The following is a 27,591-nucleotide window of genomic DNA, read 5'->3' on the forward strand; positions in this document are numbered from 1 at the left end:
CTGGCTGTTAAGATGGGTTTGAGTTTGATTTGAGTAAGAAGGATATTTAGTTAAGATGAAGTTACAGGGTTTCGATGGATTCCTAAATCTGGGATAGAGAAGGCATTGGCTACTCTAGTGGTGTTGTGTTGCTGATGGCATTGAGTTAGTGGTGCAGAGGTTAGTAATTTAGAGTTGAAGTTGCAGGGGATATGACTTATGAGTGATATGGAGGTATGACTTGTTGACTATGATTATAGTGTGGCAGGTGAAGTGTACAAGAATCTGAGGTTGTTGAGATTACAACAATAAAGGTTGTAATGAACTGTAGGAGGTAATGGAGGTTGTTTGGAATTACTATTATAGGTGATGTTGATTGTATTGGCTCTGAAGTGTGGATAACAAGTGGTGACAGTTGAGGATGGTGGAATTGGTAGTGATGATGAGTTGAACAGAAGGGTGTTGTAGTGGTGGTGTTGTCTGTGTATTTGAAGATGTAGGGTATTGTGAGTTGCTTTGGAGGTGAACTGTAATGGGTGCAGATGAGGATTGTGTTGGATATGAGTATATGAGTTGTTGATGTTAAAACTGAACTCAGTGGTTGATGTTCAGAGGAATAGGTTAAGTCGAATATCTTAGTGAAAGCTTGGAACTGCAACTGCAGGTAGGCTTAATCATTGATTGTAATTGAAATTTGTAGTTAAGTTATGAAGTTCAGTTAAATTGATTATGTTAGTATTGTAATGGGAGTTTCATTAGATGTTGTTAGATTAAAATGAAATGGTAATAGAGTAGAAGTTGTAATTGGGTTTAGGTGTGTTGCACAATGAATGTGCAGTAGTGTTCTTTGGCCTGAGCAATGGCTCTGGCCTGTGCAAGAGTTTTGGCCTTGTGCCATTCAGCCTAGTCAGGATCTGACTCTAGCTGACTTAGTCAATCTGACTGAGTTGAGTTAACCTGTTAACCGGTCTTAAAACGGTTTGACTTAGTGGACTTTGATTGAGTTATCTTCTTTGACCGAGTTGGCCATTTAACCAGGACATTGACCTTTGACTTTAGTTGACCCTTTTACTGTTGTTGACCGTTAGTTGACTCAGGTAGACTGAGTCTTGGGTTAATGGGCTTAGGTTTAATTTTTCCTATTTTGATGTATTGGACCCTTATGGTCTGATTTAGCCTTTGATTCCTTCTATAGGGTTGTAGATATTCATAAGACTTAGCTAATAGACTATAGAACCAACCTAATTGAATTACTAAACTATAGACATACTAAAGTAAGGGAATGAAAAGGTGTAGAAACATAATGGGCTTAAAACCAATAAATAGTTCACTAAACCTATAACTAGAGAATTGTATGAGATTATGTTATAAGCCTTGTATGAGCCTTTTTGGCTGAACTCTTAGACTTCTTGTATGATTAACAGTTAGTTTGTATTAACAACGATCAATTCAAAGGACGAACCAGTGGATCGTGGATCTCGAGGTAGGCGTGGCTTGTCATCAAAAGAGGTGGGACTACATTTAATTCTTCTGAAACCATGGTTGTTTCTTTTATAAAATTTTATGTTTAACAAACTCATGCATTGTCTATTTGTGCACTTCATACTTTGTTTAGTTTGTATTATGTTTGTTATGTTGATTCTTTAAATCTTTCCACGATTTGGAAAGGACTTGTAATGTTTGTTGTCATTATAAATTGTTATGGGAAATGAGAATTTCCACATGTGGTATATAGGATACGCTCCTTCACATTTATATCTACATGAATTCGTCTTTTATGCATATTAGGTGTGGAACAACCCGGCATCAATATATTATTAGGTGTGGAACAACCCGGCATCACTATTATACATTGCTTGACGAAAGAGTTTATCCATATACATGTTTCTGTATTTCCAGTGACTTAGTCACTTTGATGTGTGGGAAAACATGTATTGTTTTCCAAATCTTGCTCATGATTTCTTTAAAGTTAAATGTTATTCGTGTTGGGCACTCCTTCTGGGGATGATGTGCTCACCCTTTCTCACTTTCAGTTTCAGAGACAGATCAGAGTTGCGCAGCGAAAGCTTCGAGGACGTTGAGTCCGTTTGTTAGATTGCTTCTGCTATGTTTAACAAGTTGTATATTATATTTGAAAATCAAATGACTATTGTATGTGTATCATTTGTGAGGAGTTCTCGTATATACATTTCTGAGCAGGGCTAGTTTTGGGTTAAGTTTTGTAGCAGATTTCTTGATTGAATGTTTAAGTAAATGATTTAGATTCTTAATGCTTCTTTATTTAGTTAATCTCTTGGATTAGTCAGCTGCTAGCTTTTGGGCGCTACAAAATGCCTCCACAGCACATGGAGGATTTAGCAATTTGCAATTTAAAGATCAAATGAACACAACGTTTAAGCTTCGCCAGTCCTCTCTCATGTTCGAAAATAAAACATTTGTTGCCATTCAAATCGCAAAAAGCTGCATGAGTATCTCGAGTATATATGGTGTGAAGCTCCAAATGTAAAAATTTAAAATTCGCTATATTGGTAGGACCCACTGGTTATGGTGGGGGATACTGACAAGCAAGTAGTAGCAAGTTAATAGCGTGTTTGGATACAATTCTGGTTCCGACTTCTGCTTCTCTAGAAGTAGAAGTCAGAGTCCAAATATTTTGCTTCACAAAAAGTCGACTTTTCTGCTTCTAGAAATCGTTCTGAAATTCTACACCCAAACAGACTTCTTGCTTTTTGATTTCTAGATGCTACTTTTGGGTGTGTATCCAAACGCACTATAACGCAACACTAGTTCTCTACCATTTAGCACTTCCCACTTTCCAGCTAAATGATACTCCCGCAGTCTCCTCTGTGCATGGGAAATATGTGAAATTTTTTGGAATAATAAATAATTTTAATTTCACAAAAGCCCCTTTTTCTGTTTTTTGTTTTAACCTTTATCATATTTTCAACGTTAGAGATATAAATTTGATTGTGATGATATCTATGCTATTTAATTAAGGTTATAAGTGGAGGAAACCTTTTTGGAATTAGATTTCCGTTTAACTAGTGGGACAAAAAAAAATTCAAAAATCTAACTATATATAGGGATGGAGGGAGTAAATGCCATGGGGTGCCATTTTTTAGGGTGTAAAAGTGCCTGCAAGATGCCCTTTAACCAAATGGTTTTAGAGATTTGCTATAGAAAAAGATGCTATGCGGAGGAAAATTGTTGCTAAATAATATGTTAGATGGAACGATTGGCTAAAACTCCTAAATATACATATGGGAAATCTGTATGGAAATATATTACGAAGTATAAATGTCATCTTATGAAGTTTATTCAATTCAAAGTGCACAAGGCCGCACAAGAGAGATTTTGGAATGATGCATGGATTCTTAGTTCTCCATTTAAAGAGTTGTTCCCGGATTTTTTTGGTATTTTTTTTTGGTCAATCAACAATTTCAATTTATTCAAATCAAAATGTGATTACATGATCATTTACAAGAATAACAAAAACATCAAAATACAAGATAAATAAGAACCCTAATACATATAAAGATATGAATTACAGGTAAATCGCGAAGAGAAAGAGCCATATACCGTAAAGATACTCAATCTTTGTAAATGTAGTAGGGAAGGATGATGGTATCACCAGGAATCAATTCCGACCATTTAATTTGAATTTTTTCTTCTTCAATAAGAAATACTCCTATAAGAAAGGAGTTATTTGCCAAAATCTTATAACCAAACGAATCTGGATGCCCTAATCCATTGGATTGAATATAGATTCTAAGCAATACTATGTTGGATTGTCGACGTTCTTGAATCGAAAATAGCAAGTCATGAACCAGCGATCAAGGTTTGAACTAAAAATGATGCTAGAACTAAAAATGCTACCCTTACAAAAGTGGGTCAAAAAAGTCCAAACGGTTTTATTTGGAATTCGGAAATCCAACGAGGCTGAATGTTCTGGCAAGAAATGAGTGGGTGATTCTCTCGGACAAACTAAATTCTTTTGCTTTCAACAATTTTCCGGATGATGTTATGGAATGGTCTTCGACCAACTCAAAGGCATTCACTATTAATTCCAGTTATAATAATTTGGTTGGGAGTTCAGGTACCTTCTAATTCTATTTTTCACCATCTCTGGAATCGTAAGTATCCTTCGGAGGTCAACTTCTTTTTATGGCTTTGTTTGTACCGAAAATTATCTTTAAACACTAAACACGATTGGTATGAAGGTTAGAAAATGTATAGAAGTTAACTAAAGGAGACTAAGAATTGAACATGGTTCGCCGAGTTGCGGCTACAATTACGGACGAAACTCGTAGAGAGTGATTATATTTATGATCATAATACGATTTATTTCTTCGGGTTAGCAAACTTAAGAGTCCATATCTTCTTAGGGTTTAGGATACATGTATTTATGTAGTTTATGTACGTAACTTTAATCCTGATGTAAACTTGATGCAAGCAATTAGGGCAACAAGATTTCTGAAAACTTCTAGAATCTTAATTTTCGGACTAGACGAGATTGAACGTGGTTCGCCGAGGTGCGCCTACAATCACGGACGAAATTTTCCTTCTACCGGAGGTTAAGAAGTTTTCCTTCTACGTCGACGATTGATGACGTAACTCGCCCCAAGCATCTAAGACGCCCGGCCAGCTATGGTAACTTGCAATAAAATTTGCTCATGTGCTAGGCGAGACTTTTTTTCCATGTGGTGGACTTGATGCTCGACAATTGGTCGAGGCTTGAGAGGAATGTAGTTTACGTGCTTGCGGCTGGGGCAAGGCTTTAAGAATAGCGCTCACTGCTCGGCCAGTCTAGTTGTTGCTTGTGTTGAGTATATATATGAGGCTTTGGACCAACATTGGGCCTTGAGCTAGTGGTCGAGACGAGACTTTATGCGGACCAACATCGGGCGTTAAGCTCGTGGTCGAGACGAGACTTTATGCTTTCCTAGGTGCAAGTATTTATACTCAGGGACGGAGCCAGAAATCTTTCACAAGGGAGGCTAATTTACAAAACATATATTTTAGGGTGGGCTTATTAAGGATTTTTTCTTCCGAATAACTAGAATATTAAGGTATCTTTAATGAATTAACAAAAAATAGGGCGAGCCGGAGCCACCCCTAAGATGCACTTAGCTCCGTCCATTCTTATACTCGCTTGTAAGACGAGATTTTATGCCTGCGAAAGCAAGACTAGGATGCTCACGTGCAAGGTGAGCAGTGGAGGAGCCATATATTAAATTTTAGGGGGGCTAAATTAAAATTTTGTAAAACAATTAGACCTAGTGGACTAAATACTAAACTCAAGGTGGGCTAAATGCAGACTATAGAATGAGTTTCAGGGGGGTTTATAGGATTATTAGGATTTTAGGGGGGCTAGAGCCAGGGTTAGTCAACCCCTTGGCTCCGCCCCTGAAGGTGAGACTTTAGGTGCTTGCGATGTGATGCAAGGCTAAATACTAAAGGGTCTAAGAAATCCTCATCTCAAACTCATGTTGCTATCCATGAACCTCGAACTTGATCATGTTGTTGTTTCAAGTGCACATATTTTAATTGAATTTTATGTTAATATTATGATTTTTTATTTCTTCAAGTATATACTTACCGAGGAAATACTCAGAAGAATAATGAAATTTAAAGTATATACTTGCCACTTATTATTTTGTGTATTTCTGAGGTAGGGTGTAAAATTAATCAATACCTCCCCAGTTGTGCCTCTATAAGCTATTAACCTTATGAGATCCTTCTTTCCCTTGGGGTTCACGAGGCATCTCTCCACGTCTTATTCTGAATTTCGTCTGCGCTTCTCACGTTTTCTCCATCTTCGACTTTCTTATTTCTCTTCCTCTTGCCTTTGTGTTTCTTTGACGGGATGTTTTTCTTTGGTAAAACGCCGAGTCTTGAGAGGATAAATCTAAAGAAGAACATAAAATGTAAAATTATATACTTGCCTCTTGTTCTTTTTGAGCATTAGCCGATCAAGACGAGGTGGTGCTGATCAAACTATTATTTTCCCTTGGTAGCTTTGCCTTTGTTATATCATTGTGGCTTCACAAGCTTTGAATCTCGATAGATCTTTTATTTACCTTCCTTTTCTTTTTGGAATTCATAAAGGGTCTTGCCGTATTCAGTTCTTATTCACTTTCTGATTGCTACATGTTACTTTATATAAGGTCTTAGTGTGCCTCCTAATTAAGGTCTTATTGTGCCTCATCCTTCTTTAAGGATTTTAATTCGGCAAAGTCTCTGGCGCTTATTAATCTTTCGAATAATAATCCATCAACCTCGCCTTAACATTCATTTTGTCCCCATCTTGCGATAATGCGACAGGTCTAACCATTCCCATGAATATTAGTCCCATGACGTTGTCGTCTTTTTTGGTCACACAACTCCCTAATCTGGAGGGTGCCATCCATTTATATTCCCCCTGATTGCCCCTTCAAGGAGGTTAACCCTAAAATGCATGTGGTCTGCTCCCATCCAGTTATTACGACATTCAGTTGCTTTCGTGACTTCTTATCACCTTCACCGATATAGCTAGGGGTTACGAAGTCACAACCTAAGTGAGGTTTTTTTGGAATTTAGTGCATCGTAGCCAAGACTTTCCATACGGACATGGCCTATAACGCTCCAGACGTCCCAGGCACCCGCAGCTCAACCGAATACGTCGGCGCCTTGGTCATATTTCTGCACCCCTTACCGAAGGCCATCATAAAAGGGACCCTCGGCGGATAGGTCTTATCGTTCCCCCTAGCTTTCTCTCTGAGAGTTGTTCACGAAATGCGTTAGGTCTTTCCTCTTGCACTTTCATGCGAACTAGAGCGCATGTTGTAGATTCTAAGCCTTCCTAGGCGAAGGTTTTAAGTTTTCCTAGAAACTGCTTACTTCGTGAATCTTATTTGCCTCCTAGTGCGAGGTCTTATCTTTATTTGGTTATCTTGTAAGTTTGAAAATTCATATTCATGATACGACTCGTCAAAATTTCATTGCTATCCTTTTGAAAATTTGATGCATTATTAATTGATAGATTAAAATAAGTACATTCATCTTGTTCCTACGACCCTTCCTCGATTATCAGTGTTCTTATTCCATGCGAATGTGCTCAGATTGATATCTTTTCAACTCCCTCATCTTCACTTCGTTCCTGATCTTGAACAGAGTCACGAATAATGGTTGCCTAGTTGACAGCGCATAGATGAACGAGCGCACTAAATATTCCTCTGAAATCCTTCCTTTTAGTTCTCTACAAATCGTGTCCCATCTCGCCACTAGACTTCACAAACTTTCATTTTCCCTTTGCTTTAACGAGAACAACGTCGCTATTTCTGGCTTGCATGGTTCGTTTTTCGCGCATTTGTTCATCATTTCTGGCTGCAATCCAATTGCCTTTTTTGTCACTGGGATACCGTTCCTTTTCCCACCGGCCATCATTGATTGCTTCATTAGATACTCTCTTTCTCTGAATTCCCTTCTGCTATTCTCTATGGCTCTTTTTAGGTCTTCCCGTTCATTTTGTTCTCATCGCCCCTTGTTTTCTCGCCGGTACTCGTGACGTCCTTCAGCTGCTAATGCCCCTTCCGGAGCATATTTTCCTCTTTCTGCATTGCTCTCCGCTTGCTTTCTTTTTAGATGATTGTTCTTAATTACAAGTTTCTCATTTTGCCTTTCCAACCTTATACGCTCCCTCACCAAATCTTCCTTCTTTCGTCTTTCTTGATAAAGTTCCTTCTTCAATCGTTCCATCTCTTCTTCTTCGCCAGCCTTTCCTCCCTTATCTAGAGAATCATGTAATTCGAAGCTTCCCTCGGCCTCTTGTATCGATACTTTTTTGCGCTTAGAGGTGTTTGTCTTGGATCCTCTTCGCGGGGTTCGTTTTCCTTGATGACAGGGGTTTCTTTTTCATTTCTAGTTACCTCACTTTCTTCAGCCGTTTTTTCCTTTTTCACCTTTCCGCTTTGCTTCATTTCAGCATGGTTTCCATTTTCCGGAGTCATCTCGCGGTTCTTCTCACCACCCATCGTCGTCTTTTTCGCCTCTCTTTCCGTGTTGCAAATAGCTCTTCGCTTATCTCAATCGTGAATACCATCAGCTACTCTACTCTTCTTTCTTCGCATGCCTTCCTTTTTTGCTCTATTTTCTTCCTTATTTTCTCCTCACAGTTATGGACATCCTTTTTAATAAAATCTTGCGCGTCCTTAAGATCTCCCCTTATCTCACCAATTGCACTCGGAATTGGAAATCGTATGGTATGATGATATGTAGATGCAATCCCTTTTATCCCGTGTATCCATGGTCTTCCTATAAGAGCATTATAAGGTGAGTCTATGTCTATCACGCAGACTGTGACTTTCGTTTCCAGCTCGCCAGCAAAAATCTTTACAACTAGTTATCCCTTTGGCTTAGACGCAACCCCGTTAAACCCATATATGTTGTACGTCGATGGAACGAGATCCGAGTCCTTGTATCCCATAGTTCTATATGTATGATAAAAGAGTATGTCGACCGAGGTCCCCGTATCCACCAAGATTCTGTCAATTGCCCAGATTTTCCCCTTCTCGGCTTGATCTTCTTCCCACCTTGAGTATTTCCCAAAATTCAGGGTTATAACCAAAGGGTTTGTGTGCGAATTTCCTCCTTCGGGTGCATCCTTCGCTGAAAACGTTATTTCTATTTTCTGCCATTCCTCTAAAGGGTCCTTCGTACTGACGCTGAATATTTCGTTTCCTTCGAAGTCCCTCTTATGTACTCTCTTGAGTATGTTATCATGGAAATTTTGGATGTTCTTCGCTGCATGTATTATCGTATTACAATTCGGTCTTTATGCTCCTCGATATATTTCAATTCGGTATATCTGCTGATTGTCACGAGGGGGTGGTGGTGGCACATAATTTTCTAGGAAATGTGCGAGTTTTCCCTTCTCTATCAGATGAAATATAATTCGTCGAATGTTCTGACAGTCATTTGTGTGATTCCCATGAAAACGATGATATTTGCAGAACTCGTGACTCCCAGTCCCCGGAGGGGGATCTCTTCCCAAATTGGGTGCTGGTGGGATCTCCTCTGTTAATACTATTTCCTCCCATACCTTTTCCACAGTTGTGTTAATTCTAGGGAGCTTTACGTCTTCAAAAGCTGGTGCATTTGGTCTCCGCTCTCCAAATCTGGGCCCTTGGTTGTTTCTTTGTTGATATCCTATGTTGTAGCTTCGTGGCTCATAATTCCTTCGTCTTGACTTTTCATATCCTTGTTGATCGATCCACTCTTGATCTCCACTTGATACAACTACTAACTTCACTGGGACTGGAGTTGATGGCTCTCCTTTTTCATATTTCAGATTATTCTCCACGACATGCACTGCCCTTGGTAATAGCCTTGAATTCCCTTCCTTCGCTGGAATCGGTGCTGCTTCGCTGAATTGCCTATGCTTTTCTTCTAATGCTATGTACTCCTATTCGTACTCTCTTAATCCATTCATTGTCAAAGAGTTTCGAATAATGAATATTTAAGTGTACAGCAGATCAGTTGGGATTAACGCGTTCACGAAAGCTAGGATGAAATTTTTCTCATCAACTCTCACTGCAAGATCGGTGCATACCGTCCTCCATCTCGCTACCAATCCTCGCAGGCTTTTCGTAGATCTCCTTCTTAAATTGAATAGATTCTCAATCCCCGGCCTCAGCATGGTGTTAGTTATGTAAGTGGTCAGGAATATTCTCTGTAAGTCTTTGAACGACGAAATTGATCTTTCTGGTAGCCCGTCAAACCAAGCCAATGCTTCGCCGGCCAAGCTCGCGGGGTAATATCGACAAAGTACCGCATCATTTCGTCCCCATTGCATCAACGAAAGAGTGTATTGTTGCAAGTGCTGCACAGCACTTTCGGATCCGCTGAATATGCTCGGAAGCGTTGGCAGCACACATTTCCCTGGGATGTCTGCGTACATTATCTCATAGGTAAATGGAGATTTATCGGCCTCTTCTATTGCCTCTGCCATCTGCACTCTGCCGCCTCTTCGTGAATTGTTTATCAACGTCCTCATATCTCGCAGCTCATCTAAGACTTCCTAGTTCAGGTTCCCTCCGTTTTCTTCCCGATGGCCACCTCTCATCACGCTGAGCCTTCCTTCACCATGTCTCATATCTTCCTCATTCCTCCAGTCAATTCGTGCTGTCTTTAATCTTGTTGCCTCCTCTCATTTTCCTCATATCTCTGCTCTTCTTCATACCTCCTCCTTTGATCTTCCCAACTTGATATTTCCAATGCCATTCTCAGTTCTCTTTATTCACTGCTTTCTCTTCGTCGTCTCCTTATTCTCTCTCCTCCGTCGTCTTCACGGGTGTATCTCCTTCGTCGTAACTCTTCTTCTCCTGATGATATCATGTCCACCTCTGAATCTGAGACGTCAGCTGCAGCTTCCTCGTTCAGTTGGCGATTTTGCAACATCAGCCTGGCGTTTTGTCTTGTCAACCGGGAATGCTTCTCGGCTAGATCCCTATCTCGTTCCCTTTCAAGGAGAAGTGTCTCCCTTAGTTGCTCCAACGTCATGTCTTCTTCACCGATATTCTCCTCCATTTCCTCACGAGTCATCTCTTCTCCTGCAATGGTGTCCCTGTCGGAAGTGTGTACAAAACCCTCTCTAAAGTTATCTTCGTTGGCCTCCTCAGTCCGTTGTTGGTTCACGCCTTGTCTTTCCCCTGCAGCCGATGTTTGATCGCTGTCGTATGCGTCAAAAATAATTCACTTTCTCACTCAACTAAATTTAAATGAAGTATGTGGTAAGAAAGAGTTCGTTCCCACAGAGAGGCTTATGTTGTTATCAAATTTTCAGATTCTTAAGTAACCAAAGGGGGATTTTTTTTATCTAAATAAACAAAGCAATAAAAATAATCAAAAGCAATAAAGTAATTTGAATAATCAATAGAAGAAGATATTGGTCACGGGACAGTATCATTCACAAACATGTATTTTCATCAATTACTAGAATTGGAATTTTAATCTCTCATTTACTAAAAGTCCTAGGATGCCTTGATCGCAAGAGTATCCCGTTTGTTTTCCCGATTTTATCACAAACAACATTAAAAGATGCTATTGTGAAATCTACCTAGAAAGCAACCTAAAATGTAAAAGTAAAATTAAGTTTAACTCCCTAAGAGAAATAAGTTCTATGAAATAAGACTAATCAATGCAAACAAACGTGTAAAAGCACTAATTCGTTTTAACAAATGTTATGATTCATATGCAATTAAAGAGATGTATCACTACAAGTAATAATGGCACTATGCTACTTGCAATCAGGAATTATCACTTTTTCGTATAATAACCCTAATCTAGCAATAGAGATGAAGACTAATCTAATTGATTCCGGACTCAACCAAACTAGCATTCAAATCATATGACAATATTAACAATGAAACATAAACAATAAAGTTTTGAGACAAAACTAATTATTGATTTAAATATCATGCTTGAGAAATCAACTTTTATCTCATTACCAATAATTGAGTTTAGTTACTCATAATAATGGAGTTCATCATAATCATAATCACAAATAAATTGAAGAAGATGAAAAATAAACGAAAAGCAAACCCTAATAGAATCGGCGCTCTCCAAAGTTCCAAGTAGAAAAATACGTGATATCCCCCCAAAGAAATTAGAAAACTTTCCTTTTTTTATAGCTCTTCTTATATCAAGTCTTCAAAAGGCCATCACCAAGAATTCCAGCAAGCCCATGTGTGTGAAGAACCCATGTAAAAATCTTGCCAAAAGTGGTGGCCGGAAATGGCCGGAGAAGTCGCAGGAAAACGTCTCAGGTGACCGGCAAAGTCAAACCGGTCACCGGTCAAATCGGCCAGGTCAACCGAGTCACACTGAGTCGAGACTGATTCAAATCAGCTGATCCCATGAGTAAGAACCGAGTCAGCTAGTCAAGTGAGCTAACTGGGCTGACTTGTCTGAGTTAGTCTTGGCCAAGACCGTTGCATAGGCCTGAACTGTGCTGCACCATCATTGTGCACCACCAGTGCACGTCCAGCCATGATGGCTGTGCATCCTGCAATTCCTGCAACATTTCAACTTCTTCCCTTGCACTCATTGCATCACCACCATCACTTCACATTTAACAGCATTTCAACTACACCTTTTCCACCTGAGCTGCAACTTCATCTAAACGATCTAGCCACAGCTGCATCTGTAAATGAACACCAAGTCCTAACATTCATCTATCCATTGCAACATCACCAACTGAACTGCCCCAGATCACTGCCATCTTGTAACTTCAACTGCAATCCCACCAGTTCACCTGCAAATCACTGCCAAGAATTCCAATCTCCCGCCTGCTCCAGTCAAACGATGGCAATACATTCATTCATTTCCATTACTGGCAGCAACACCTGCAGCTCCACCTGCAACTAAATTCACCGCTGCCTCCGTCTAAATTTCACATCCAGCTCAACTTCCACCAGATGCAATTCATTACAAACCAAACTTAGCCTTCACCTGTAACATGAACCCAACAGACTCCATTCTTGCACCAGGTCCACCTCTGCTCAAACACATTCAATTCTGCAGAATTGCAGCTTCAGTCCTACAAGTTCCCAGCAGCAACACCAACTCTGCGGCATCACCTGCAATTTCCTCCAACAACTTCAAACACAGCCATCTTCCCTGCTCCTAGCCTTGAGCTTATTTCTGCACTGCAACTACAAAAGTTACTGCTAACTTCCCTGCATTGCACATACATCTTTACATAGCACTGGCACAGCATAATTCATTCATTCCATCCCTGCACCTGCATCTCAAACAACAGAAGTTATATGGTTCATCACCATAGTGACGACAATTCAAGCCTCCACCATCTGTCAAGCCAACACTCCTTGCAAGCTCCCATCTCTGTATTTGTAGCTGCAGTTCCTTTGTTTTCTTATTCAAATTCAACAACAATTGCAACACCACAATCAACAGCAGCACTTATTCTTGTTCAGCCATCTGCATAACTGCTTCAAGCATACTCCATTCCTTTCTTAGCCAACTCAGTTGCAGAACCTTAACCTAGACAAAGCAGCAACAACTTGTTATCTTCTCACTGCACCAACAGTATTCATCCACCAGCAGCACCATCAATGAACCCCAATTACCTGTAATTGCATCTCAGGCCATCATTCTTGTTATCAAATCCACCAACAAACCCTTTCATAACCGATCACTTCCATTCATTGTTCTTTTCTGCAATTCCATGAGCAACAACAGCGCCACCAACTGATTGTCAAAACCCATTGTCACCTGCTCTTAGTCTTCAATTGCTTAATAACAACTCAACCTATTCATTTTTTGCTTCAATCAACAGCAGCCATGGTGTTCTTCCCCGATTTGATTCGAATCTTCCAACACGCATCCCAATTTTCAATATCAGTAAACCCTAACTTAATCCCCATCTTCTAATTCAATATCAGTTGAGCTACAGCTCAAAACCCCCTTCATTTCAACTCATTCGAACCCTAAATTTCTCCATCTGAGTCTTCACGAATTCTTCCATTTAACCCTGATCGATCTCCACTCTCATCTCTGAATTTTCTAACTCTCAGACACAACAGCCATTCAATCTTCTTCGTTGTAACTCAAGAACCCCCAAATTCTCTCTGATTCTAAACAACATAGTGATCTTCTTTTCTTCCATGATCTCTCTCGATTTCAGAGGGAAATCAGCTCAGACCAGCGCCTCCCTTTCCTCTCTCCCAATTTCATCTCAGGTGAACCAAATGATGAACTAAAATCGACTCTGAATTTTAGGTCTCATGTAGGAATGAATGTGGATATAGCCACCCAGGTGAGCCAGATAAGGGGTAACCCAACTTATTTAGCCTGTCAGTTTCAGACTTCCGACAACCCATTTACTTTCCTGCTCAACTGTCAGTTACACAGAACTGACAGCTCATTCTTCCCCTTCTTCTCCGCATAACCTGAGCTAGCTCCGGCTACCACTCGCCTGTGAATTGACGATTCTGCCGTTTATGCTCCAAATGGACATTTTCTCCTTCTTTTGCTCCCTAGGACTCCATTGCACCTAATAACTCAAAACTAAACATAAGAGATGTAATTCACAAGGATAATAGCAAAGAAAGCATAAATACTAGATATGCAATTAGGTGTTTTGCAACACTTATCAATGTTCCTCCTCTTTCAATTCTTCCTCCTCTTTTGGCCTCCAATCATTTGCTTCTCCTCGTTGCTATCATGTGTGCCGCTTGATCTGGTGTTCTAGTCATCAACTTCTCCTAGTTTTAATATCGATTATCCTTAAAACCCTAATCTTAAAAGGGACGTCTCGTTAAGATCTCTCACTCCTACAACTTCAGCTTCTCTCCACTCCTTAGATGAGGATGAATCCCAATCTAAGTTCCCTGTTTCTGGACGCCAAAATGTAACTACTGGAAATCCAGTAGTGCACCCAAAAGGAAAACAACCAAGATCTAAGAAATGTTTAAGTAATATAAACTAGAAATTTTTTATTGATAATTTAACCAGAGAAACAAGTACAAATTGTTGGATACAAGAAAAACCTAATCTCACACTCTAAGCTAAGCTCTCTCCTCTCTCCCCGATCAGATCACCCATGTCTTGCCCAATGACCTCTATTTATAGGCCAATCAACCCTAATGGGGTACAGCTCATTTTACTTCGCCAAGTTCTTTCGAGAGTGCTTTATGCTTCTCCCAGACCATTTTCCATAAAGTTTTTCCCCTTCTTTCGCTATTTTCACATGAGTTTGTCGGGATATCTGTCTCTTTTCTTACTCCCCAATATATTTACTTCGCAATCTATCTTTTCAACCAAGTTACCGTACTTCGCTCTTTCGGTTTCGTCATTGATATCTTGTTGGGTACTCTAACTTGGTCTTTCGTAACTTAGATTCTTCGTGTAAGTCTCATCGCATCCCCTTTGTACTTCCTGGGATTGATTGGTGACGAGGTAATTCTAACATTCGAATTGACAAGTCCCTGACTGGGATCTCTTAGTGAGATTCTCTAGCCATACTTCTTCCCTTTATGTCCGACACGTGGAGAGCCTATTTCGTGTACCCACAATATGACAGTGATTGGGTACTCTATCTCTTATATGATCCTGCCTTATGTATTACCCCAAATATTTCCTAAGAGACTTGTAATTTCCAACTTTCCATTATCTTATTACAAAACCCTCAAGCAGATTTACAGAACCCTCGCAACTGCCCAATCTGTTGAGGTGAATGCATTATCTATTTAGTTATCCAACCATGATAAGTCAAGTACCGCATGTTTATGTTGAAGAGAATTTTTCTTTTTAACAGGGTCGGTTGTTGCAGAGGGATTTCAGTGAATTGAAGCTTGAACATGTTGTGATTGGGAAAGGAAAGTTCCAGCAGGAAAGAACGTCTACTAACTCGGAACCCACATAGGTTTGTAAATTCTTCTGTTGATATCTTCCTGATAGGAGAACCTGCATCTTAGGACCGTTTTTCCTTGGGGACACGTTTTATATAGTCACACAGCCGATTGGAGAATGTTGAGCTAGCTTTTTCATTTACTGGAAAATATCCAGTACCAGCTATCCAGAACTCCAGTCAAAGTCACTTCACTTTTCTCGTTTATGCTAACAAAATTTTATGTTTCAGAATGCTGATATCTTGGCTCTGCTCAAAGATGTAGAAGATCCTGAGGAGAAAATGATTCAAACTGATATCAGCGACGAAAATCTCGATAGAGTTCGCACTGATCTGATTGCTGAACCAAAACCAGAAGAATACACCAATGCCGATACTGGCTTTGTACTTCCACTTAAAGGTCCTGGCTGGGAAGTGATTCTACCTGTTACAGGTGGAGGCATGCTTATTACACTCAATAGCTGAGTATGCAACACTGTGTGGATCTCATATGTGGTTATCTTTTTTCTTTTTTTTTTTTCTAATTTTTTTTCCCTTTTTTGGGGCCAGTATCTCTGAATAGCTCTGTTTAGTGCTGGTTCTATGTTTTGTGTTAACTAAGGTTAGAGAAAAGTCTAAATACTGAGCTCTCTTGACTTATGATTTAATGGTGTTTTCTATTTTTAGTTTTTCCAATACAACAAAAACCACTCTTAAACTGGCTGAACCATACCACCTTTTGTATTCCATTTTGCGATAACAACGATTGTATAGCTCCTTTTCTAAACGGATTTAAGTGTGGGTGTTTGACCAACAGTCAAAATTCATAGACTAGAGTCAATGAGTCCCATCAGTAGAGTAAACCAGGGAGCAACACACCCAATCTGAGACTGCCATATAAACGTAAAATGGCCATACGCAGGCTAAACGTATCGGGTTAGATCAGGTACTCATCTGTAGGTTATTGGCTTATTGCTGTAATACACTGAGTACCGAAACTTAACTATACAGAAAAACAAAATTTGAGGCAAAAAGATGGCAGAATAGTTTATTTCAATAAACAACTACCAGAATGGAACTGTCAATAGTTTGATGCAGAATTTTTATGCCAACAGAAACACCAATAATCCAGTTCAAAATCCCAAGAATTGCATGCTTCTTAGACCATTGTCACAAACTATCTTGCAGAGAGGTTTATACTCTGCCTTCACTTACGTTGCAAAAAGTCTCCATTGTTGGAAGTGATTGCCATTAGTGATGAAATCTCAGATGGTTCTCGAAGATAATCATGTTCATCTGTAATATAATTCAACAAATCAATAAAAGTACAACTATGAGAAACAAGAAAAATTAGTGAATACAGAAAGCTGGACAGACAGGTAAGGAAGATACAATTCACTAGCGAGTGCAAATGAACCATATCACATATTACCAATTCAATCTTTGAAATGCTTTTATAGATTGACTTTGTCTACTGCCCCCAACTCATTCTATGTAAAATCAAGTGATTGCGATATTGATATTCTAACTCTATTTTTCTTAGCTTTTGTGCTCGTCTACGGGTATGATCAATATACAAAAGTTACATAATAAGCATATCTAGTTTCGTAAATGCTCCAAGGATCACATGGCACAGAAGTCAATGTTGGCATAACAGTGAACAAAGGTTACAAGAAGAAGCAAAAAACAGAAGATTCAAATCCATCCCAATCGAGAACAAATTAAAACAAACAACTGGGCATACACACTTTAAACAATGCCAAATAAGACAATCAGTAATACTCCGTGTCCCCCTTATGGTGTTGCTAGTTTCAGAGGCACATTGGGAGATGAAATAACAATTAGATTAGCGGACGTGTACCAGGAGAATTTCGAAAGATAACCTAGTGCGTAAGATATGATATGTTTACCTCAATCTCTGTCGCTTGGGTTCCTTCTTATTCCATTTGTAGTACTTTTTTTCACATAAGTATCCGATTTGAGAGAAACCAGGCTCTCCACATAACTCTCTGGATGATTACCATGGAGCAGAACCTTTATAATTCCATTATTTTGACTGCATAAACTCAATTCTTTGCGAGAGTGAACTAGAACATCACCGTTTTCAAAAGCCCATAACGGCTTCAAAAATGGATCTGTGAACATTGTTAGTTGGGAAATGGTTAACACTTTAGTCCAAGATTCACTTACTCCATAATCTTTCATCACCCAAATATCAGCCTGGAAGGAATAAAGAAACACAACACAAAGGCAGTCTCCCAGTAGCCCCACTTGTTTATAAGAATTCCGACTTCGTAGATGTAGCCTAGGTTCTTCAGGTAAGGGAACATCCATCAGTCTCTCGCTGTTTATATCGAAACAAACTATAACTTCAGAGTTGGTTCCTTGGTTGGTGGTCATACCAGGTGACCAGTGAAGAGCACCATTGAAAAGCAACCCGGGGAGCATTTTGTTGAACTGACGACTAGGAAACATGTACGGGTCTGGGCATTCAATAGTTTTCCAACGCTTGGATCCTAACGCAAACACTTGAATTGTTTGTAACTTTGGGAAACTATTAAGAAGACTTTCATTGAAGGACATTTTCACCAACTTGTAATCATCGATGTTACCATCATAGCCGAACCCATATCTACTTCTAACATCATAAGATTTTGGACTTGATTCAGCCACACATTCGTATACTGGTAGATTGATAGTCTTATATTCACCAGTTGATGGGTTCCAAATACAAATATAATTTTTCGTCTCAATACCCTTTCCAGTAGAAATACCCAAACAAATCAATCCGTTACAAGAACCCAGAGTTACAATACCCTCAATTTCCTTATTTTCAAATGGATAATTTATTGAAACAACTTTCAGTTCTGATGGAGATGAAGATGAAATTGATTTGTAATCTACTGAGCTAATGATGGGGTTCTTGCCATACTGAGGCTGAACAATCATGAGTCTAGGGTTGTTATTATTTCGAATTGATCGATTAAGGTGATTCTTAATAAACTTAGGGTTACGAAGTAGATTAAACCAAATCTTGCATACACATCTACATGCTAATATTGAATTCACCGGTAATTTCAGAAAGATATCTGCCTGATTCTCTTCCGGGAGTCTCCTCCACATTGACATTTCTTCAGATTTCATTTCAGGAAACTAAGAGAGAGAGAGGGGGGGGGGGGGGGGGGGGGGGGGGGGGGGGGGGGGGGGGGGGGGGGGGGGGGGGTTGAGAGACTGTTCAAGTTATGGGGAAATGAAGAACAAGGCATTGGCGGCTTTTGAAATGAAGGAGAGAACCTAAACTTTAGATTGAATAAGCTAGATCTAGGGTTTGTTTGGAACACGGCCAGCCTAGGTTTAAGGAGGGCAACTCGAGCGAGCACTATAGTGAGCCTGTTATGCCAGATTTAGGGTTTCTGGCTTAGCCTAGATCGGCAGAAAAAATAACCATTGTGGGGGCTTGGCTACGTGGGGCCTAGTTAAAATGTTGACAAAACTCGAGTGGAAATGGACATAAAAACTGATTATGTGTGAAAATGGACCAAAAAGGTTGTTCAAAAACTGTCTAAAAGAAAATGGAGAATATGAGCAGCATAGTAGTTGTACGTTATTACCCATATTCTAGAGATAAAGCCAAAATGCATGTAGGGGTTAAATATAGCACCCGTAAGTATCATGCGAAGCGACACTGTTACAAGGGGCAAACGTACTCGCACATAGCATATTTCGGATGACGAAGCTGATGACGTCAAAAGGTCTTGAATAAAGTGTGGAATCTGTACGAAGTTAAAGAATACGTGCGAGAAGACTCAATATACGGGTGCGAAGATATCGCACGCCAGATCCGAAAATAGGGGCTTTATTAGCTGTCCTCCACAATTAAAAATTCCTATATATACGACCAACCACCCTTGTGTAGAAGAGAGTTTTTTTGGAGAGTTGAGACAGAGTTTGAAGAGAGAGAAAGTTGTTTGTTCCCCAAATTAAGTGTGTTACTTTACTTCTTTGTATTGATTTCTAAAACTTAATAAAAATTTTATTAGTGTTCTTCACAATGATTTCCTAATTTGTTATATAGATTATGATTATGCAATACAAATACTGTTTTACAGGAAATGTAAACAACCCTAAAATAAAACCGAACGCGTGCGACCCACAGACCAATAATGCTACATTCACCGGGACATGAATCCCGTGAATGTCACCGCAAGACACAACAAAATGAGGAACCTATAGTCCACCCCCTGTAAGCTCCAGTGGGTTCCAGGGACTGTGAGAGGCGGTGATTCTCACCATGCCCAGCCCCGGTATGTGTAGCATCACTCCCCACAGATTTATGTCTTTGTGTCGGTCAAATTGCGTCCACTTGACAGTCAATAGAAATGCTGCGACACAGCCTGAGGTCGCCACCACAGAAAATTATAGGGGTGCTGCTGATTACCTATCTGTGGGGCCATGGTACATGTGGGTCACGGTAGTTGAGCCCCGGTAGATTCGCATAAGCATGGGATTTGAAGTTGACTGCGACAAGCGTATCACGTACTCCTACGCATGTCCTGTGCCTGACATGATTTGACCACATAGTCAAAAAAAAGAGTAAAGTTGTTAGTTCTTGCCTTTTGGGTAAACAAGGATAAGTCCACCTTTGATTCTTCGGATTCTTAAACGTATCCCTTCGGATTCTTAAACGTATTTTCTATAGACTCGATAGCATAGGTACTTCAACTTTTTTTGATGAACTCTCTCTCCATCACAGTAGAAAAACAAGAATGTAACATGAAGTCAAGTTGTAAAAGTCCCATACGATCAATGGATTCTAATAAGCGAATCCGTGCAGATGATGATGATAAGGTAAAAATCTTCTTAAAATTTCTAATCTTTTTCTATTTTTTCCTTGCCATTGTTCTTGGAATGAATGAGTCTCAGTCTCTATTTTGTTAACGTCGGGGATAGAAATGTTTGATGGTCAACAGAAGAGGATGATTCATGCACTGGAAAATGAAGTCATACAGAAACAATCTTTGCTGAATGATATACCAAAAACATCTTTTGAAATCGCATTGATGAAGCTTTCTGAATATCAAAAGGTTTGTGTATTTACTTCACAAACAGAGTACTCTGTCCTGTCGGTCCTCATCCCAGTAATCCCTAACAAAACGTGGGAATCTTTACTCTACTTTGTCTCAGGTTGAGATAGAGAAGCTTCAGACAAGAGTTAGTGAACTGGAGAAGCAAGACGAAGACAAAGCCGATGTGAAGAAACTGGAAGAGACTGAGTTAGAGAAGCTCCAAACAAGGGTGGCTTTATTAGAAAAGCAAGTTGATGATAAAACTGAAGAAGTAAAGAGATTAAAAGAAGGTACAAAGGTGATGAAAAGCAAGTTAGCTTGTTATCTTCGTTTTTGTTGCAACAGGGACGAGACACAGTAAAAAACAGTAGATGAGTTGACAAAATCATTGAATGAGAAGACTGAATCTATTGAGAGTTTGGAAGAGCTTACCAAAGTCTTAACTGTCAAAGAACTTAGCCTAAATGATGAGTTACAACAAGCTCGTAAAGTACTAATTCGGGTAAATTTATATTTGATGATCCATTGGTCCTAGTTTTTGCTTCAATTATGTCGAAATACTAGACTTAATTTGCTTGTGATTGTATGTGCATTGCAAATGAATTGCAGGGAATCGGAGAATTTGCAACTGCTCGGACCTCGGAGTATAATTGGGGTGAAGAGAATGGGGGAGTTAGATTCGAAGGCATTTGGTAGCGCTTTAAAAGGCATTTGTAGCTCATCCTCTGCGGAATTAATTTCGAATCAGTCAGTCCTGCTTTGCAATTTCTGGGAGCAAATGCTTAGAGGCCAAGCTTGGCATCCTTTTAAGATCACCATGGTGGATGGAAAACATCAGGTGATATATAATTTGCCACTAACCCAGTAGTAGAAGCATAGATTTTTTTGCTGCTAGTATTTCCCAATTATATGTCTTTTTGTGTGCAGGAATTGATCGATGAGGAAGATAAATTGTTGAAAGGCTTGAAGAATGAATGGGGTGAGAGAGCATATTTCGCGGTTGTTAATGCACTTGTGGAGATGAACAAGTACAACCCCAGCGGTAGAAATCCAGTTCAAGAGCTTTGGAACTTTAAGGAGAACAGCAGAGCTACTGTAATGGAAGGTGTTGCTGTTCTTGTTGGTCGCTTGAAAAAATACCGAACTCCAACTCCTACTGCTACTATGAGTACTTTCAGGAAGTGATCCTGATAACAGCACTAAAATCCTTTGTTTCTTTTTCTTTATTGTTCTTTTTGTTTTCGGAGGTGCAGGTCTTGTCTCTTAGAACAGTTGAGTAGTGTTCCAGTATAATGCACATCTAGTGTGTAGCAGTAGTGCAAGACGAAACGATGTTCTTGAACATATCTTGCGAAGCATGGAAAATATTTTGCAACATTGTAAATGTTGAATAGACGGTATAATACATTATTTTTTGCAACCCATTACCAAGGTATAAATCTTTGCAAGAACAAGCCTGTCTAAGAATCCAAGGAATGTGATATCAACGAACGATCATGCTTTAAAATCAAAGTCGTGACTTTGTTGAATAAATTGAAGCATTGTATATTAATGATGGATGAAAAGAATTTTTTTTTAAATGTTTTAATTTTGTGTTAGTTTCTGATTTGATAGTATAAAAATAACATGCCGCATATATTTTAGTATCTCGATACATTTTTCAAATTTATTATGAATGCAAGGTAACACAATTAAAACCGTATAAATTTGGTTCTATGATCATGTAATTTTTCCGATTTCCACCACCATCCCAATACTGAAATATTTTGGTGGTAAAATAACTAACCTGAAAGCGTAGAGAATCGCCAACTTGGAACCATACCATGGTATTCATTATTAAGTTAACTACTAGTGTTGGGTACGCACGTGCAAGCTTGATCCCTCATCACGTTTGTCTGTTAGTACCTTATCGAAACCTACTATTATACCCTCATCTTATTTATTTCTCGTAAATTCTACGGCACAGAATAAGGTCAAAATAGTCCAAATGAAATTTGCAGCTTCATCTGTAGTGCCCTTTATATAATAGATATGAAATGCCACGAATTATTTATAACTGAATGAACCATCTAAGCATTTGATGTCATCATCTTTGATCCCCATGGAGAAATGGGTGGGTGAAGGTAGTGGTAGCCATATAGCATTACAAAACAGCCTACACCTATACAAAGATAACAATCTCAAGGAATCAATAGCTGAATCCCATTTGTGGGGCACATTGCCGAGTGTAGTTTGGGCATATGAAATATTTTGTGTGTTTGCTGAACACCGAATCTGAGACTACTATAAGATAGCCATACGACGGCTAAACGCGTTAGATCAGGTTTAACCCAATTGTAGAGGTAATAACTAGTATAAATATAAATTTATAACTGCACATGCACCCATGTTAATGACATTATCGTTGTTAGTAGGGATCAATATTCTACTTATCCGATTTCCTAAATGGGTTTTCTCATTATATGTATTGAGGTTATCTTCTTTTTCGAAAAAAAAAATATTCTACTTATTAAAAAAAAATTGTTGGAATAAAAGCAAATTCAGAAAATATTTTTTTCCATTTCATTTTTAAATTTTGTTTTCAGCCAAACTCAGGGAAAAGAATTTCAACTTCATTTTTATTGTTTATCAACCACAAACGAGATTTTTGCTATACACCAATAATAGATGTCTGCTATTCACAAGACAATCAAAATTATTAATACGGGGTACCAATTTATTTGTGGGTGGATTAAATTTTATGAAGACAAAACATCTATCACTTTTGAAATGATATACCCTCAACCAAATTGTTAACCCATCACCTGTGAAGGGATCATACCCAGTTGCTTTCAAAATCTTAGTATTAGATTAGCTCTACCCTGCCGTCTCCCACCTTTGATTTCCAATTTCCTCCATCATCTCAGTTTTTGAAGTTCTTGGATTTTAAAATAAATAACCGGGAAATATAGATTGTAGAACATCAGTAATTTGAGTCATTCTATTGATTGTTAACAATGAAATGCCGCCAAATGTGGAGCAAGGAGCAATTGCAAATTTGCAATTTATAGATAAATGAAATGTTCAAGCTTTGCCAGCCTTAATTGATGCTCACAAATGATACATTTTCTTGAATGCAAATTGCAAGTACTGAACATGAATTTCTTGCTGAAGTTGGGGCCAAAAGTGTGGAGATTTTTGTTCGTTTTACAATACTTTACCATGATGTTGTCCAAGACAAATTTCAATTAAGCTTCCATGAAAAAAGTAGCAAAGACACGAAGGATGAAGATGGAAACAACCCCATCTTATATCTTTTTTTTTTTTTTTTTTTTTTTTTTTGAATTGGGTAGTGTATTGGAAAAAGAAAAAGAAAAGAAGAAGAGGAAATGCCTTTTCTCATAGAACCAAGAAATTAACAGTGTTCTCCAAATGATTGAATTTGGTTTGATTGACACTTCTTCAACAAACTTATATGCCTCTTTTATAAGTCCAACTCAAAAAAGTAGATCAACTATGCGACCATAATGCTCCATTGTCGGCTCAATCCTGTGTTCGAGCATGCTTGACCAGTACCTTTGGCCTACTGATACTAGTCAGCTATGGGTACAAGAGGATAAAACACCAATAAAACTTACATGGTTCAGCTTCACATTTGCTTCCATCATTCTTTTAAACTCCTCCTGTGCTTCTTCTGCAAGCCCACAAATAACAAGGATTTGCTTCGCATGCTTAGTGAGTGTGCGGTGTTTTGTATCCACATTTTGTCTTTTCTCACATCCTTCTTTGGGTAGAAATAGCCGTATAAATGTTTGCAAGAACAAGCCTGTCTAAGAATCCAAGGAATGTGATATCAACGAACGAGCATTGAACAAAATGAAGCATCGTAGATTGATGGATGAAAAGAATTCTTTTTTATTGTTTTAATTTTGTGTTAGTTTCTGATTTGATAGTATAAAATAACATGCCGCATATATTTTAGTATCCCGATACATTTTTCAAATCTATTATGAATGCAAGGTCAACACAAGTAAAACCGAATAAAATTTGGTTCCATGATCATGTTATTTTTCCAATTTCCTCCACCATCCCAATACTTCAAATATGTTGGTGGTAAAATAACTAACCCGTAAGTGTAGAGAATCGCCAATTTGAAACCATACCATGGTATTCATTATTAACTACATGAAATGCCAGTGATTGTGGATTATTTATAACCGAATGAACCACCATTTAAGCTTCCCTAGTCTCATTTGAGCTGCATTATTGATAGCTCACAAGTCATAAATGAAACACTTATGGGCACGCAAATTGCAGGAGGTAACAAACATGAATACTTATTATTACTTATTAGCCATTTTTTTTCCTGATATACCACGCTTTAAACCATTGGAGAGGTGCAATCTATTTGTGTTGGATCAACGAGATGTCGGGAAATACTAAAAAGTGAGTAGCAACTAGGCCTGGCTAGCCAACACTAAAACGTGTTATCTAGCATTTTCGGTCATCATAGCTGTGCCAAGCCGCTGCATCCTACGGTATAGGCAGGGCCACAGGGGTGTCATTATTGACATCTTAAAGTTGTTTGAAGAAGTACATTCCCCTACAATGGCCCAGTCGAGTCCTACATGATTTAGCAATTCACTGTACAACTTTGACTGTTTGATTGTGCTACCCGAGAAGAGACGGTGGAAAAGCGAAAAGCTATATCGTTTGAGCATACGAAATACTATATCGTTTGTTTGCTGAACAATATTGTTCATGCAAATTTTCGATCATTTTTGTTTTCTTTAATATATGCCATAACATCAATTAATATATCTCCTCTTCCAAGTGAAATATTTCGTGTGTTTGCTTAACACCAAATCTGAGACTACTATATAAACGTAAAATAGCCATACGCCGGTTAAACGGGTTAGATCAGGTTTTGCCCAGCTGTGTAATATAAATATAAATCTATAATTGTACATGCACCTGTGTGATGACATTATTGTTGTTAGTGGGGATTCCTATTCTACTTATCAATTTTTTTTTGTTGGAATAGAGATAAATTCAGAAAATGTTTTTTCCACTTCATTTAAGAAAACAAAATCTTTTGGGATAGAGGCAAAAACAGGAATAAATAATCCCAACTTCATTTTTACTGCTTATCAACATTATATAAGAGATTTTTGTTGTATACCAGATGCATGCTACTTATACGATGATCAAAAATGTTAATATGAAGTACCAATACATTTGTGGTGACCTAATTTTATATAATAAAAAATATCCATCATTTCTGAATGATACACCCCCAACCAAAATAATACATTTGTGGTGGCCAAATTTTATATAATACAAAACATCCATCATTTTTGAATGATACACCCCGGACCAAATTGGTAACCCATCACCTTTGAAGGGGTGTTATGTGTTGGAAAACCAAGGTAATAGAGGATGAAAACAAGAATGAAAAAATGTTGTATTACTGGAGCTTCAAGGCCTTGCGATTTTTTTTCAGCAATTATTTCGACCCTTCCCAATAAATTAGCGAGTACAACCGGTCAGCGAAATATTGCTGCCATGATACAATGAAGCCCTAACAACGTTGTTGGATTCAAAGGTTGTACTCCCTTGACCCAACCAAGAACACACTATATTTGTTTCTGAAGATGCTTAGAGAGAAAGAGTTTTTGATGATTGTAATGGGAAGAATCCTTCGCTATTTATAAAGGGTTTCATGCCTTTTGGAGATGTCGTTTCATCTTAAAAAGAAGCTATCAAAGGTCGTCATCCATTAATGGGAAGAGACGCGACTGTAGAAAATTCTGATAACTGAATTAGGTCGAACACAACAGCCCCCGGACCCCCCAAACAACGACAAACAATATTGAAAATATGCAACATTATGGAGTTGCTTTCAAAATCTTAGTATTAGATTAGCTTTACCTGGCCATCGCCCACCTTTGATTTCCAATTTCCTCATCTTCTCAGTTCTTGAAGTTCTTGGATCTTAAGATAACTAATTGGAAAATGTAGATTGTAGAACATCAGTAATATATTTGAGCCATTCTATTGGTTGTTAACAATGAAATGCCACTGAATGTGGAGCGTGGAGCAATTGCAAATTTGCAATTTATAGACAAATGAAACATTCAACCTTCGCCAGCCTTCTTTGATGCTCACAAATGATACATTTTCTTGAATGCAAATTGCAAGTATTGAACATGAATTTCTTGCTGAAGTTCAGGCCAAAAGTATGGAGATTTTTGTTCGTTTTACAATACTTTACCAGGATGCTGTCCAGGACAAATTTCACCCAAGCTTCCATGAAACACGTAGTAAAGGCACTAAGGATGGAAACGGGAACAACCCTTTTTTCTTTTTCTTTTTTTTGAATTAGGTAGTATATTGGAAAAAGAAAAAGGAAAGAAGAAGAGGAAATGCCTTTTCTCATACAACCAAGAAACAGTGTTCTCCAAATGATTGAATTTGGTTTGATTGGCATGTCTTGAACAAACTTATATGCCTCTTTTATAAGTCCAGCTCGGCAAAGTAGATCAACTATGCAACCATATAATGCTCCATTGTCGGCTCAATCCTGTATTCGAGCATGCTTGACCAGTACCTTTGGCCTACTGATACTAGTCCGCTATGGGTACAAGCGGATAAAACACCAATAAAAGTTACATGGTTCAGCTTCACATTTGCTTCCATCATTCTTTTAAACACCTCCAATGCTGCTTCTGCAAGCCCATAAATAGCGAACGCGACAATCATCGAACTCCAATTCAACACTAGCACTCTAAACATGTTCATATGGATTATCACTTTGTACGCGAGAGTGTTTCCAAGAAGGCCCTAATTTTTCTTTACATCGGCTCGCGTGATCAGATTGCTACCAAAGGATTGCTGGGTTCTCAATTTATGTTCTTAACTAGCAAGCTCTCACATAGAATTCCCTTGTGTCAGGGTTGAGGGGGATGATAGACTGATTCAATGTACCGTCAAAGTTAGTTTAGATAATTCTCTTTTGTTTTGTATTATGTTGTGTTATACTTTATCTCAATAACCTTTGCACTTATTCAAATTGTAAACCTATTTATATAACACCGCTTTGCAGCTAGCTGACATCCGATAACCGATAACTGAATCCCTTTTTCCAGTAGCAAGTACCAGGTAGTGCAGAGATAATAT

At 38.6% G+C, this 27,591-nt stretch overlaps 2 protein-coding genes across 2 annotated transcripts; one reads left to right on the forward strand and one right to left on the reverse strand.

Moving 5' to 3' along the window:
• Positions 1-17,278: 17,278 nt before the first annotated feature.
• LOC113311172 (F-box/kelch-repeat protein At3g06240-like) lies at positions 17,279-18,511 on the reverse strand. The gene has a single exon (XM_026560021.1). It carries the CDS (start codon positions 18,509-18,511, stop codon positions 17,279-17,281), a length of 1,233 nt encoding a protein of 410 aa, XP_026415806.1.
• A 1,808-nt stretch (positions 18,512-20,319) lies between these two features.
• On the forward strand, positions 20,320-21,700 carry LOC113311173 (factor of DNA methylation 2-like). Its single transcript, XM_026560022.1, has 5 exons — positions 20,320-20,451; positions 20,552-20,745; positions 21,043-21,271; positions 21,361-21,601; positions 21,687-21,700. Exons 1-5 carry the CDS (start codon positions 20,320-20,322, stop codon positions 21,698-21,700), a joined length of 810 nt encoding a protein of 269 aa, XP_026415807.1.
• Positions 21,701-27,591: the final 5,891 nt, after the last annotated feature.

The sequence above is a fragment of the Papaver somniferum genome, chromosome 9, assembly GCF_003573695.1.
Source record: "Papaver somniferum cultivar HN1 chromosome 9, ASM357369v1, whole genome shotgun sequence".
NCBI lineage: Eukaryota > Viridiplantae > Streptophyta > Magnoliopsida > Ranunculales > Papaveraceae > Papaver > Papaver somniferum.